Below are 15,401 nucleotides of genomic sequence, written 5' to 3'. Positions count from 1 at the left end.
AGGGTAAGATATCACTCCTTCCCCATTTATTAGATGAAAAGATGGAGGCTCTGTAAAGAGTCTTCTTGGGAGTCGCTGAACAAACACGTAAGCCAGAGAAAACCAATATCCAGACTTCCTATTCCATGTGTATATGTATTAGTCACTCAGTCGTGTCCAACGCGTTGCAATCCCATGGACTGTAGCCCCTCAGGCTCTTCTGTCCATGGAATTCTCCAGGCAAGAATACTGGAGTGGGTAGCCATTCCCTTCTCCAGGTCTTATTCCAATAGTCAGATCTTATTCCTGAAACACAGTGAAATAGGGAATCGACTTTGAGGGTCACTGACCAGGCATCGCTGTAGAGCTATGTATGTGAGCTGTCTGTGCTTCTGGGATGGAGTTCCAGCATTTTCCTTTCCCTGCTCCAAGTTCTGGCCCTGTCCTGCCCTGATCCGTGCTCGGTTCCGGGGGCAAACTGCTCAAACCACTTCCCACCCCACCTGGCTGGTCATCCTGCTGCTAGAATGTTCTCTCAGCTCTTTGTCAGCCATGTCTTCACTTCTTCATTCCCAGGCATTGGAAAATAATGCATACGAAGGTGGCCTGCCCCTCTGGATGGAAAAAACTTCTATTTTTAATCCAAGCAGTCTTTGTATGGTCCAGCCCACTAATCTGAGACACTGAATCTTTTCCATTTTCTTGTTTTCTTCCCTTTGTCTGAAATAACCCTGAGGATTTTACTGATCTTCATTTCTATAATCTAGTTTCAGACAGCCCCTGGAGGCTTGGTTCATCACTGGCTGTCTTTAATTTTTACTAAACAGTGAGTTATTAGGAATGAAAGGTATTTGGAGATCACCTAGGCTCAGAGAGGGGAAGGCGCTTCCTCAGCATCACACATCAGAGTCAGGACTCCTGTCTGCCTGAAAACCCCAACATTTGAAATAAAACAAAACTTGCATTTGTTAGGATGCTTTTGCCTTGAAGTAACTGACCACATATCTCACATCGGCATCACGGAAAGTCTTGGGGTACAGTGGGCTCCAGGTGAGCTTACCCTGGGATCCCCAACCTCAGTTTCTCAGCAGAGCCCTTGTAGGCACCCTCTTTGTGTTCTGGGTTTGTCCTAGAGTCATTCCCCTCATGGGACTAAGGGCTGTGGTAGTCCCCGGTGTCTACATCTCCCTGGTCAGGACATCCAGAGGAAGAGAGAGGACAGCAGCACCCCAACATTCCAACAAAGATCCCTGAAATACCCCCTCACTGGATCACTTAAGTCCTCCGTCCCTCTCTGAAAGCTAACAAGAGAAACTCTCTATGCGCTGATTGGATTAGGCCCGGCTCAGGCTCCGGTCAGTAGTAAAAGAGTGGAGGTTACCCTGCCCCATTCAGGGCTACCCTTAGAGCTGGGGTCGGGGTCCTGTCCCTGAGGCACATGAGCTGCCCGAGGGAAGGGTAGATACCTGGAAAAAAAGTTTTCTTAGGAAGACAGAAAGGGATCATGGGAAGCAAAGGCAGTATCTAATAGAATTTTCAGACACAGGGCCCCAAGCTTCCTGAAGACTCATGTCTGCTGTGAGGATGACTGTATCCACAGGACCTGGGCCTAGAGGGCTTGGGGGCATGAGGAAAGTGAGGATTGGGGCTCTCCTAGGTGCAGGCCTTGTGCTGATCATCATTTATTCTCTCTTTCCGTCAATTGAAAGGAGCCTAATTGGCGCACGTCCCTGGGGCTGGTGATGCTGTGAGAGCTGGCTGCTACCAGCTCACAGCTCCCCTCCCCTCTCTAGGAAACTTCAGCTCTGGTTGTAAGGGAAAATAAACTAAATCAAGCCAGCCAGCTCTAAAAGGGATATTTATTGGCTCTTATAACTTGGAAAAATGGAAGTGGGTGAGCTTCAGGTAAAGTTCAATCCAGGAACTTCAAAGATGTCACCAAATACATATTCTTCTTTCTCTCCCTCCACCTCTCTTTCCATCTCTCTCTCTGTCTCTCTCTCACCTTTCCTTCTATATGTGGAAGTCAAGTTCACATTCAGGTCCCAGGCTTTAACATTAAGCCAGTTACCCCAGAGTTAGAATGGACTTTGCTTTCTCAAAGAAAGACACTGGTTGATCCTATTTTTGTCAACTTCTCATTCCTTAAGTACTCAGGGTGGCAGGGGAATGGAGTATTATGATGACTTAGCTTGGGTCAGATGGCCACACCATGGATTATTCTTACTGTGATCCAGTGTAGAGAAGGAAGCAGTTCCTTAAAGGAACTGAGATCCTGTTACTATAAGACAGGGCAAGGGGTAAACAAGAGCTATCCTCTATACTCAGACTTCTCTATTCATGTAATCATTTCTAGTCTCTGAGGTGATTGCAAAGGCTAGATGCTGTAATGAATGTCACAGCATTTATGAACTGCTATGCACAGTACATGCTGGTCACAGTATCACTTCTTTCATTGGTCTTCCTTGTGGATAAGACAGGGGTAATGGAGTTCTTTTGTTCTCTTTTCTGCTAACCTTGGGTCTACTACTCAACAGGACAATCTCCAAGAAAAATGAACCCCTTGCTGGGCCTGGGCCTGCTTCTGGCTGGCCTCCTCACTGTGGAAGGTCTTCTGAAGCCCAACTTCTCTCCAGAGAATCATGAAGCTGTGAGTCAGGGCCAAGGAGGGAAGGGAAAGGGGACAGTCGCTCAGGAGCTTGCAAAGCGCAACGCAGACTTTGGACTCAAGCTGTTTAAGAAACTGTCCTTCCACACCCCTGACAATAACATCTTCTTCTCCCCCTGGAGCATCTCTATGGCCTTCTCCATGCTATCTCTGGGGGCCCAGGACTCCACCCTGGCCGAGATCAAGGAGGGCTTCAACTTCAGGAGCATCCCTGAGAAAGACCTCCATGAAGGCTTCCATTACCTCATCCGCAGGCTGAATCAGAGGAACCCGGACCACAGGCTGGGACTCGGGAATGCCTTGTTTATTGACCAGAAGGTAAAGCCCCAGCAGAAGTTTCTGACAGAAGTCAAGAACATGTATGAGGCAGACACCATCCCCACCAACTTCCAGAACTCAGAAAATGCTCAGAAGCAGATCAATAACTATGTCAGTCAGAAAACCCAGGGGAAAATCAACAACCTAGTCAAGAATATAGACCCTGGCACTGTGATGCTTCTTATCAACTATATTTTCTTTCGAGGTAAGGCTTAGGGTATGTTGGCATGCAGACTTGAGTCAAATTCATGGGTTGTCCACTTACTTGCTCTGTGACCCTGAATTCACATGTAATTGCTCTCTTTGAATCCAACTTCTCCTGTCTGAAAAAGGAGTACCTTGATACATAGCTCATAGGGTGGTTATTGGGATTCAAAGTGAAAATATATGATAAATGAATGTTTTGAAGTCTATTCCCCATGTGTGTGTGTTTATGATTACTGATTATCCTAACACAACATTGGTTGTAGAGGTTGAAAGGTCATCCTTTTCCCCATTTCTTGGATCAGGAAAGTGAAATTCAGAGAGAGATTAATTAATTTACTCAAAGCTACAAAGCCAGCCGGTGACAGTCAGGAGTTGCATCCACTTCTCTTGACCTGACGGCTGTGCTTTCCATCACTCCAAGTGGATGCCCAGGATGGTGACCGTGTTGATGGTCAGGTTGTGATCACTGTGACCACGATCACATTGGTAGGTGCCTTGGTCTTCCCACCACATGTTATAGATTCCCCAAGTCTGAGGGTGAGGTATTGAAAAAAAAGATGAAAGTATATTCCCTAATTCAGGCTGCATCCACCACACTATACACACCCACTCACACCACACACACACACAAATGTTGGCCAGCATAGGTGAGAATGAGAAGCCAGCATCCCTCAGACCAGGCAAGCCTGCTGGGCTGTCAGCAATATGGTCCTGAATATGGAAGTTCGGCTCTCCCAAAATCCACAAGGAGATTGATGGTTATAGGGGAAAACAGGAGTGATAATGGTAGACTGTCCAAAGCAGGGAATAAAGGAAAATTAGGAATTTCCCAAAGCCCCTACATCCTCTAGATTATAGCAAGAACCATAGCAACAGTGATGTAATGATGCCTAGCATCCACTCAACGCTTGCTACGCAGAGTCAGTAATCTGTGTTGCCTTTCCCCACTAAGTCTCACAGCAGCCCTGGGAGATGCCCGTCAATATCCCCAGTTGGCAAATAAGGACATTGAAGCCCAGGGAGGTTGAGACGCTTGACCAAGGTTTTCCTTCTAGAGCAATAAAGCCAGACATTTGAGCTTGGGAACTTGGACCTAAGGGCCTTATATTGGGGACTCTGAGGGTAGCACATGTGAAAAGACCCAGGTCTGAGTTTATGCCATCAGAGAGTTCTGAGGGTCAAACAGAGAGAATCAAAATGCCCAGTTTTAAGTGTTCACTGCTCTTCAGCATGCTTCCCAGGGCCGCCTGTTAGTTTAGTTTTCTTAGCCTTACATGAGTGTGGCTTCTCCAGGGCTAACTTGGAATAGACATGAGATTTTTCACTCAGACCCAAATAGTCCCCACTGACTGTGATCCGGGGTCTGCTTCTGTAACAGAATCCACAGGCTTTCTCAGCCTCAGGAGCCTTGAAGCTTGGGGAAATCTGAAGTTCCTCTCTTAGTCAGCAGCCCTTGTCTTGGCTTCACTGGGATAAATGATAACTGGAACCAAGCTCACATCACCTGAAGTGTTCAGGGCATGGCATGAGGTCAAGGATTCCCGTGCACCTGCTCTGATACCCCAGAGCAACCATACTCCTTCTTTAGGTCCGTGGGGGCAGATACCCGATGGTTAACTGGATCCAGTAGCACTTTCTGCTTATGTCACTTTGTTCTTCTTCAATCTTAAGCCAGGTGGAAACATGAGTTTGACCCAAAGGAAACAAAAGAGGATGATTTCCTTCTGGACAGAAACAAGACCGTGAAGGTGCCCATGATGTTCCATGTGGGCATGTATAAAGTGGGGCGTGACAACCAGCTGTCCTGCACTGTCCTGGAAATGCCCTACCAGAGCAACTTCACGGCCATCTTTGTTCTTCCTGATGAGGGCAAAATGAAGCAAGTGGAGGAAGCCCTGGGGCTGGACACTTTTGACAGATGGCAAGAGTTACTCGTACGAAGGTAAAGAGGGTGCCTGACATATGCAGTATCTTCCATCTTCCTCCCTCTCCTCCCGCTCCTTCTTTCTCAGACTTATTGAGCTCTTACCCCATGGATAAGGCCATTCTGGGCTTCATGATGAATTTATCTTTTGGTAGGAAGTACGCTAGAAAACAGGTCATAGAAATGTAGGTGCTTAAACATTGTAAGAATGCAGAGGATGAAGCAAACTTGGTGGGCAGTGGTGGTCGGGGAGGGCTTCATGGAGTAGGTGGCATTGGTGCCACATCTTCGAGGCTGAATAGCAGTACACATGGAAGGATGAGGAGTGACAGAATCCTAGGCAGAGGGAAACTGTGAGGACAAACACTTGGGGTGTCAAAGGGAGCTGTGAGTTGTACATTGTACATAACATATTTTCAATTGTGGTGTCATAATGAAACCAGTGAAGTGTGAGCCAAATAAGTTGTCTTAATAATAGTTGAGGGACTGAAGTCACTAAATACTTTTCTTTTCAAATATAAAATTAGAACAGATTTAAGGTAAGCCTCCAGAATCTCACCCAGGCACTTGCCTACTGACAGCTTTTCTTGGGAAGGATAAGAGCTAGAATTAAGAACTGGGGACTTGATGTCAGCGTAGACCTGCAAGGTGCCTCGGAAGTTTCTGGGCTAGGGCAGGCAGCTGGGAGACGTGGTGATATTACCAAAAGTGGAGGTCTTGCTGCTCACTCCTCAAAAGCCAGTAAAGAGGCAAATTGATGGAAAGGAAAGTTTGCTTTACTTTGGATGCCAGCAGTGGGTCAGGGAATGAGAGGAAGGGCAGACTGCTGTCCAAAGGCCAATTGACAGTCAGCGACCAAGAGCTTTTATAGAAGGAGGGAGGGGCCTCCATGCAGAAACAGCCTAGTCACCTCTGGCAGTCATGTTGAAATTGGCCATCAGTGGTCTGATCATCATCTTGATTGCTTTAAGTACAGTCTTTAGTTTCAGGGTTGGTTCGTTCCCTTTCCTTTGAGGCCAGTTCTCGGAACTGTGACAACTTACGTCATGGCTATAGTCTGATCAGTGTGTAGTTAACTTCTCCTACCTGGTAGGAGTGTCAGTATCTACAAGACAGCTCAAAGGATATGGTTCAGGATATTAACTGAACCCTTGAGGAGGAAATAAAAGTCCTTGACCTTGCTTAATGATTAAACTATTGTTATTTGGTCTCATTTGACTGCCTTCCTTTGTTTCTGCATTTTCTCACTTCTCTGATTAAAATTATTCTTTGGTTAAAGTTTCCCCACAGACAAAAAGCAGGTGGAGGACATGCAGGGAAGAGACCACAGGGTCCTGCTCCATTTCAGTGGGTCTATGAGATGGAAAGGGAAGCTTCCACTTTGGTAGAAACAATGTCAGGATATCCTTCTCCTTGGTCCTTTTGTTCTCTCTTCCACCTTGACTCCACCATGATTCTCCATCCAAAAGGCCTTTACTGAAAACCTCTGCCATGCCCAACATGCTGTCAGGAGTGGAGGAGGGTTCTAAGAGAGGCAGAGACGATGTTAGGACTGAGCTGGGCTGTCCATGAATGATAACTGAACCAACAGAGTTTCCTTCACATGAGAACAGACCTTTGGAGAAACTGAAGAATGCATCTCAGATACCCAGATTTAGCTGCAAGCTCATGGGAGAGAAATTCTATTTCTGAATGATAAAGCCTAATTCTACTACGACTCCCCCTTTCTTTCAGAAAAAAAATTAATGACCACAGAAAAAATAACTTGCCAGACTCCTTTGCCCCTTTGAAAGCTTGCTCAGACTTTCCCTCTTCTCCCGTATTCCTGATCCCCAAGTCAATCTGTACTTTTTTTCCCATGGCACTTACTGAGACTACCAACCCATGTATCTGCTCTTTTGTCTGCCTTTTGTTGTGATGGTTTTATTGTCTTTCTTCCCTAGTAGAGCACAAGTTCACGAGCATGGATTTTTGCCTGTTCTAGATGCATCTAAGCATGTAGGACAGAGCCTGGTATACAGTAGGCAGTAAATAAGCTTGTGTCAAATGAACAGATAAGTGGAAAGGTAAGTCTGAGAGTCACTGGGCCTATTGTTGGTGTTAAAATCCAAGGCGCAGAATGAAATCCCCCAAGAGGGACATAAAGATAGAAAAGAGGATGGGGAAAAAAAAAAAGGAGGACCCAGAGGGAGGCAGCCTGGGAGCACTACAATGATGAGAGATGAGTGAGGAGGTGGAGCCAGCAAAGGATGAGAGAAGGAGCACCCAGGGATGGAGGGGGGAGCAGAGGGCATGGATCTGGGTGGGAATGCTTCCAAAGGGATTGACTATGACGTGCCACTTCCTAATTTTTGGCCACTGGCTCTAACAAGCCAAGGTCAGTGGCTGCTCTGGAAAATGTTTTGAGCCGATAATGGAAGTGGATTCCCTAGAGGCTCAGTGGTAAAGAATCTGCCAGCCAACACAGGAGCCAGGGATTCGATCCCTGGGTTGAGAAGATCCCCTAGAGAAGGAAATGGCAACCCACTCCAGTATTCTTGCCTGGGAAATCCCACAGACAGAGGAACCTGGTGGGCTACAGTCCATGGGGTCGCAAAAGAATCGGACACAACTTAGTGACTGAGCGACAACGGCAAAGAACAATGGGAGGAAGTGTCTTTTTTTTCTCTCTCTGCTCTGAAAGAAAGATGTGGGCTGGAAGCTGGAGACGTGACTAGAGGCCAAGGGAATTGTTTTTGCTTTTTGAATTGAGGGTGAGGGTTGTTAGAGCCTGCGGTCTGCCCCTGAGGGTGGTCCAGAAGCCATTTATGGACTGTGCAGGAGGAAAGGAAACATAGGCAGGAATGAAGTCCTTGGAGAGACAGAGAGAAATGGGGTCCATGACCCCGTGGACAGGAATACAGGTGCCACAGATGCCTCAGCACGGCCGACCCCAGGGCAGGGGCGCCAACCCGGGTCCCGAGCGCAGAGGATCTGAAGCGGCTCACTCAGGGCTGAGAGGATGAACACTTGCTTCCTCACTGACTGCTGAGCCTCCGATGCATGCATTTTAGCCCCCTTCCGGTCCGTGGCTGCCATGGTCACCATCCTCATTTTCATACAAATGGCTTCAAGAGGAGAGCTCATTTGATCCAGAGCTCCTGGAAGGCAGAGTAGATCTGAACTCAGTTCTGCCAGCTTCCCATCTCAGGGCCTTGCTACCTCTAGCATGAGATGGCTGGGGTTGGGATCAGCTCAGCACGTGGGTGCGGCTGAGGCTATAGTGGAGAGACCCTCCATGGCTCTGCTGAAGGGGTCCTGAGACACGGGGGCTCGGGGACATTGCTGTGGATGAGGGCTTGGGCAGTTTGATAGAAAAATAAGAATGCAAGTCAGAGAGCCTGGATGTTTTAACACCCCATCCCAGGAGACTTCTTTGGTGGTCCCGTGGTTAAGGCTGAGCTCCTGATGTAGGAGATCCCTATTCAATTCCATGTCAGGGAAGTAGGTCCCACCTGGTGTAACTAAAAAAATTTTTTTTAAAGTCCAGGCTTAAGGAGTCTCTCTTTATTCTGTGGATAGAGAGAAGTTCTGAGACCTCAGGGGCTGGGAGGACAGATGCCTCATCACCATCAATCCTAAAGCCTGCCTGGAAAAATGGCAAGGTCCCGCTGTTCACCTTTGTCACTTTCTCCTCCCTAGGGTCGCAGATGTGTTTGTGCCCAGGTTGACCATCACCAGTAAGTACGACCTGAAGAAGATGCTGTCCCACCTGGGCATCAGCAAAATCTTTGAGGAACATGGTGATCTCACCAGGATCTCCCCTCATCGAAACCTGAAAGTGGGTGAGGTAAGCCTGCCTGGCCGGGTCACTGCCCACCTCCAGCTCAGGGAGCCTTCCTACAGCCCCGGGCCAGACACACTATCACAGCAGCTGTGATGAGCCAAGAGTTCCCCCACCAGTCAGGCCAAGCCTAACTGCCCTGAACTGCCTATGGTCCTGGGCAAATCAAGTACCCTCCCAAGCCTCATATTTCTAGTCTTCAAAATCGGACCTGTCGATCTCCTGGTCCTACTTTGGAAGTTGATTCAGTGCAACAGTGGATGGAGGCTTGGAGCTGTCATCAGGTCTAGGAGTGACCGAGGCTGGGGAGGAGTAAGTTGTGAACATTTTTCTACATAATGTAGAGATAAGCGAGCTCAGGACCCCTTGGTCTCCAGCAAGGCTGAGCATTTGCCTGCTGGTGACAGTCAGAAGGACCACATGGTGGAAGTGCCCAGATGTAGCAGACAGACTATAATATACCAGGGACTGCCCTGGTGGTCCAGTGGTCAAGATTTCACCTTCCAGTGCAGGGGGTTAGGGTTCAGTCCCTGATCGGGAGATCTAAGATCCCACATGCCTCGTGACCCCAAAAACCAAAACAGAACAGAAGCAATGTTGTCACAAATTCAGTAAAGACTTTAAAAATGGTCCACGTTTAAAAAAAAAAATCTTAAAAAAACACAGGACATCAGCGAAATTCAAATTTCATATAAGTGATGAATGAATGTTTTGTGTATAGCCTAAATATTGCGTGGGATATACTTATGCTGAAAATTTCATCATTTATCTGAAATTCAAATTTAACTGGAGATTCAAGTTTATCCGTACTTTATCTGGCAATCCTACTTTTAGTTTCAAAGGGCATTGAGATCAGGGAAGATTTCAGCAAGCAGAGGCAGGTGGGAGGAAGATCTTCCAGGAGGAAAGCACCCCAGCCTGAGGCTGGTAGGTGAGACGGCGTGGAGTCTAGGGGGTGGAGTTGACAGCTGTGATTCCATGTGATTCCAAGACATCAACTATTGACTTGCCAGTATCAGCATTAGCATTTCTAAAGAATTAGCATTCTTTAGAGCAGAGTCACTAGTGGTAAAGAACCCACCTGCCAACACAGGAGATGTAAGAGACTCGGGTTCTATTCCTCAGTTAGGAAGATCCCCTGGAGGAGGGCATGGCCACCCACTCCATTGTTCTTGCCTGGAGAATTCCGTGGACAGAGGAGCCTGGTGAGCTGCAGTCCATGGGGTTGCCAAGGGTTGCACATGACTGAAGGGACTTAGCAGCAGCAGCAGAACGGAGTGAAATGTATCAATATTTAACAGAGGCCCATCAATGTTCCGGTTGATGCCTTTGGGGTGGATCTGGGGCCTGAGTCATCTCCAACAGCTACCCTGGAATCAGACTCCCTCTAAACATTCCACCAGGAGGATGAAAGGCGTTCAGAGGGGGCTGGCTGCTTTGGGCCGGGGGTGCCTTCACATCCCTCTCATCCAGCTAAAGTCCAGCACAGTCTTTCCATGATTAGTACCATTGATGAATCCCTGCAAGTCTTGGGAAACATAGCAAATCCCACTCCATCTCCCCTCCCTGTAACTGATGCTCTCCTGCATCATTTTTTCTTTCAAGCTGCATCTGCTTGTTGAGTATCCTTAACTGATGACAACAGAACAGCCATGAGCCCTGGGGCTGAGTTACTGCTATGCTGGGTGACTCGGGCAGAGGCCTCTTCTTCTCTGAGCCTTGTTGACTTAAAAAATAGTCACAACCTCGAAGTTGAGAGTTATGTTTTATTCAGTGGGAATTTTTAGGAATGCAAGCCTGGAAGACAGCATCTCAAGTAACCCTGAGAAAACTGTTCAGAGGAGATAGGGGTGTTGGGGGTGAAGGAGTTAGGTTATATAGAAGTTGGTGACAAGGGGCAGGTAGTCTGAACATCAAAAGATTATTGTTAATTAAGGAAAACCAGAGATTTCAAGTTAGGGAATTTACTGTTTTTCTATGTCTGGGAAGATGCAAGAGTCTGGGCTCACTGAAATCATTCCTTTCATATGTATCTCAGCTATCTGGGGCCAGCATCCTATGATTTGCTTTTTCACAACTTTAGTTCCTTGATCATCATTGGATCCTAGGCGTTGTTCTTTCTGAGTGCCCTCCAGGCTCAGAAAGTCCCATCTGGAGGGCAGGAACAGCTGATGGCTCTGACATCCTTGTTTATTGATATGGCAGGAAATACTCCATTTCAAGGGTTTCCCTGGTGGTGCTAGTGGTAAAGAACCTGCCTGCCAAAGCAGGAGAAGTAAGAGAAGAGGATTTGATCCTTGGGTCAGGAAGATCCCCCGGAGGAGGCCATGGCAACCCTCTCTAACACTCTTGCCTGGACAGGGGAGCCTGGTGGGCTACCACCCATAGGGTCACAAAGAGTCAGACACGACTGAAGCGCCTTAGCATGCGTGCACGCACTCCATTTCACAGCCTCTTGTCAGCTTTCGCCCATCCAGGGCCTCCGAGTGGCTTCCCAAGCACTGACCCCACTCCCGTTTCCCACAGGCGGTGCACAAGGCTACCCTGAAGATGGATGAGAAGGGCACAGAGGGGGCTGCGGGCTCCGGAGCGCAGACACTGCCCATGGAGACACCAATTCGGGTCAAGATAAACCACCGCTTCTTGCTGATGATCTGGGAGACTAAAATGAATAACCTGCTCTTCTTTGGAAAGATTGTTAATCCTTCTGGGAGATAAGGCAGAAACCCGACTTCCTGCAGACCCCAGCTATGTCCTGGGGTTGGATGCACTTTGTCTCCTTGAGACCACAGGGACTTTCTCATCTCATCTCACATTATCCTGAGCTCTCCACACCACCATCCAAAGAGGCAGCACCACTGGCTTCTGGGCACCATTTCCCCCCCTTAGCCCCCTCACCACCCATTCAAATTTCAGGATTAGACGCCTCAGCCCCACCCAGTTGATAGTAATCTTCTCCCCCGCCCCTGGTAGGCAGAGGGGTTTTGTGATTTAATAAACAACACTCCCAAGATCTGCTGACTGTTGGTAGACAATATGGGGATTCTGTGAGCCAAGGAGAGTACCAGCTTGGGTTCAGAGTGAAGGAGACCTGTGTTCAAATCTCAGAAACACAGTCTTTGGGAAAGTCATAATAGGCTCTCCACACTTCTGTTTCCCCATGGAACTAGGCCAAGACTGAGGACAATGATACTTCTCGAGGGCTCCGAGGAAGCTAGCACACCACTTGAGAAAAGTTAGTTCTCCTTTGTGAGCCCTTGGCTTGGGGTGTTTGGCGTGTGAGCTACACAGATATCCTCTGCATAGGGTCCCTATGGGAGCTGTGGGCTCAGCCAAGCATCCAGGCAGATGACAAAGCAGGAGTGGGGCTGGTCCAGCATTAGGCAGATGCAACCCAGAGTAGCAGCAGCCAGGAGACTCAGTGCCAGGTTTGTCTGACTCCAGAGCCGCTGTTTCAGGCACAGCGTAGAGAGCGTGGGGTTTGAGCCAGTCAGCAATCTCTGCTGAAGAGTTAATCGTTTCGGTGCACCTGGCCCGGAAAGCATGGGCGTGCAGGGTCTGCCTATAACCACTAGAGGGCACCAGTGTTCACAGGACCAAGGATGCGATGCGTGTGGGTTTCTTTAAGCACCCGATTCCTTGCTGAATACCCAGCCAGTGCTGAAGGTGTTTAGGGAGCAAGGGATCCTCACTGGCTTGGCACTAAGAAGTCTGAGCTGGCACCAGTTGCCATCCCCTGGCAACTCACAGCTCACCATGCCTCTTCGGTCCTGGTCACAGCTACCCTGCCCGCTGTGGACATTTGTATGAGAGATGTGGAAAGTGAGGCTCAGAGAGGCGAAGTGACTTCCCTGTGTCCTTGTGGTTAGTGACAAGCAGCAAACAGCCATGTCATCTGGTCTGGGGCGGGAAGGGAGGGGTTCCACATAGACCTGGGGGCCCAGTTAGTCATTGCATTCCTCAGATCCAGTCCCAGCTGAGAGAGCTGCCCTGTCCCATTTGGGGTGTGTGTGTGTGTGTGTGTATGTGTGTGTGTGTGTGTGTGTGCACGCGTGCGTGCATGCATGTGTTCAATAAGCATCTCCTCCTCTGTCCCTGGCCCTTGCAGGGCCCTGGAGACCCAACTATCACACAAGCTTGTAGGGAAGGTGGCCTAGGGAGGGAGAGGACTAGTTTAGGATGCTAAGTGCTAAGATCAGGCAGCACCAGAGTAAGCAACCTCTGTTTGAGAAGGTGGAAAGGGTGAGAAGGTTGAGATTCTGCACCCAGGACACAGATGTGGGGGCAACAGCACTCCGTGAAGCACTTTGCTGACCATCACCATTTCCCAGGCATTAGCCTGGGGGCTGGGGGGTGGGAGGACACCAGGGCAGCACCAGAATCCCCAGGATTCACTCAAGTCCATGACATGTGCCACTGGGGACATGGGACAAGAGGGTAAGCCATTTAGTAGCTGGGTGACTTGGGTATGTCGTTTAAAGCCTCTGAGCCTGAGCACCTCCTCATGTGTTGAAAGTTGCTATCTCCTCTACCGGTCATGCTCACCTCCTGCCTAATGAGCTCCTACTCATCCTTCAATGCCCAATCCATAGTAATCTCTTTATGGAATTTTGTCTACTAAGCAGTTGTTCGATAAAGTACTCACCTCCCATGCATTGTGATGGCTCCTGGATCTGAATTTTCCTACCGCTCACACATGGGTTACAATCAATCCTGCATGGAATGATGATTCATGGGACAGCAACACTTGGGCTAGTTGTTGATACAAACAGACCTGGCCCCTGCCTTCATGGACTTAATATCCGATGAAAGAAACAAGCATGAATCAAATAACGACATGACCATGAGCTCTAGTGAACATGATGAAAGGTGGTCACGGGTGCTTTGAGAGTTTGTAACAGGTCGGTCTGACCCAGCCTGGGGACTCAGACACTGAGAACACGACAATTGGGAAAAGCTCTGAATGTTGAGAGCATGTCTGTTTTGAATCATAGCTATTAACTAAAACTGCATAAGGGTGTGTTTTTCCTCGTATAGTTAAAAATATGTAAAACCCTGATTGATCTTTCAAATATTAATATAAATGAAGGTTAATGTCTAGTGCTTCATTCATCTTTATTTTAACCAGCTTTATTCTACATAGGACTGGTGTTGTTGTTCAGTCACTAAGTTGTGTCTGACTCTGTGACCCCATGGACTGCAGCACACCAAGTTCTCTTGTCCTTCACTGTCTCCCAGAGTTTCTTCAAATTCATGTCCATTGAGTCAGTGATGCTACCCAAACATCTCATCCTCTCCCTTCTCCTCCTCCTGCCCTCATTCTTTCCCTGCATCAGTGTCTTTTCCAATGAGCTGGCTCTTTGCTTCAGGTGGCCAAAGTATTGGAGCTTTAACTTCACCACCAGTCCTTCCAATGAATTTTCAGGGTTGATTTCCTTTAGGATTGAAGGGTTTGATCTCCTTGCAGTCCAAGGGACTCTCAAGAGTTTTCTCCAACACCACAGTTGATAAGCATCAATTCTTCAGTACTCAGCCTTCTTTATGGCCCAACTCTCACAACTGTACATGACTACTGGAAAAACAAAAGCTTTGACTGTATGGACCTTTGTTGGCAAAGTGATGTCTCTGCTTTTTGATATGCTCTCTAGGTTTGTCTTAGCTTTTCTTCCAAGGAGCAAGTGTCTTTTAACTTCATGGCTGCAGTCACTGTCCCAGTTTTTCTGTAAGATTTCCTACTTGTTTGTTGTTCAGCCATTCAGTCATACCTGACTCTTTGCGACCCTGTGAACAACAACACACCAGCCTTTTCTGTCCTTCGCTATCTCCCAGATTTCACTCAAACTCATGTCCATTGAGTCGGTGATGCCATGAAACCATCTCATCCTCTGTCATCCCCTTCTCCTCCTGCCTTCAATCTTTCCCAGCATCAGGGTCTTTTCCAATGAGTTGGCTTTTTGCATCAGGTGGCCAAAGTATTGGAGCTTCAGCTTCAGCATCAGTCCTTCCAATGAATATTCAGGGTTGATTTCCTTTAGGATTGACTGATTTGATCTCCTTTCGGTCCAAGGGACTCTCAAGAGTCTTCCCACCACCACAGTTCAAAGCATCAATTCTTCATTGCCCAGCCTTCTTTATGGTCTAACTCTCTCATCCATACATGACTACTGGAAAAATCATGGTTTTAACTATACCAACCTTTGTCGGCAAAGTGATGTCTCTGCTTTTGAATACACTGTCTAGATTTATCATACCTTTCCATCCAAGGAGCAAGTGTCTTTTAATTTCATGGCTGTAGTCACAGTCTGAAGTGATTTTGGAGCTCAAGATAATAAAGTCTCTCACTGGTTCCATTCCCCACCCCCCATCTTTTTGCCATGAAGTGATGGTGCTATATGCCATGATCTTAGTTTTTTGAATGTTGAATTTTAAGCCAATTTTTTCACTCTCCTCTTTCACCTTCATCAAGAGGCTCTTTAGCTCCT

General features: G+C 47.7%; 1 protein-coding gene across 2 annotated transcripts in view; it reads left to right on the top strand.

Annotated features, from left to right (window-relative positions):
* The window catches only part of SERPINA12 (serpin family A member 12), a 30,937-nt gene extending 19,005 nt beyond the window's left edge, over window positions 1–11,932 (top strand). For both annotated transcript variants that reach the window (XM_043921962.1, XM_043921963.1), the window contains 4 exons: window positions 2,517–3,170; window positions 4,844–5,114; window positions 8,778–8,925; window positions 11,446–11,932. In XM_043921962.1, the coding sequence (XP_043777897.1) occupies window positions 2,517–3,170; window positions 4,844–5,114; window positions 8,778–8,925; window positions 11,446–11,637 (1,265 nt within the window). In that variant the 3' untranslated portion in view covers window positions 11,638–11,932. The remainder of the gene's footprint in view (window positions 1–2,516; window positions 3,171–4,843; window positions 5,115–8,777; window positions 8,926–11,445) is intronic.
* Window positions 11,933–15,401: the final 3,469 nt, after the last annotated feature.

Source organism: Cervus elaphus, chromosome 13, assembly GCF_910594005.1.
Source record: "Cervus elaphus chromosome 13, mCerEla1.1, whole genome shotgun sequence".
Lineage (NCBI taxonomy): Eukaryota > Metazoa > Chordata > Mammalia > Artiodactyla > Cervidae > Cervus > Cervus elaphus.
This window is presented reverse-complemented; position numbering and strand designations above follow the sequence as displayed.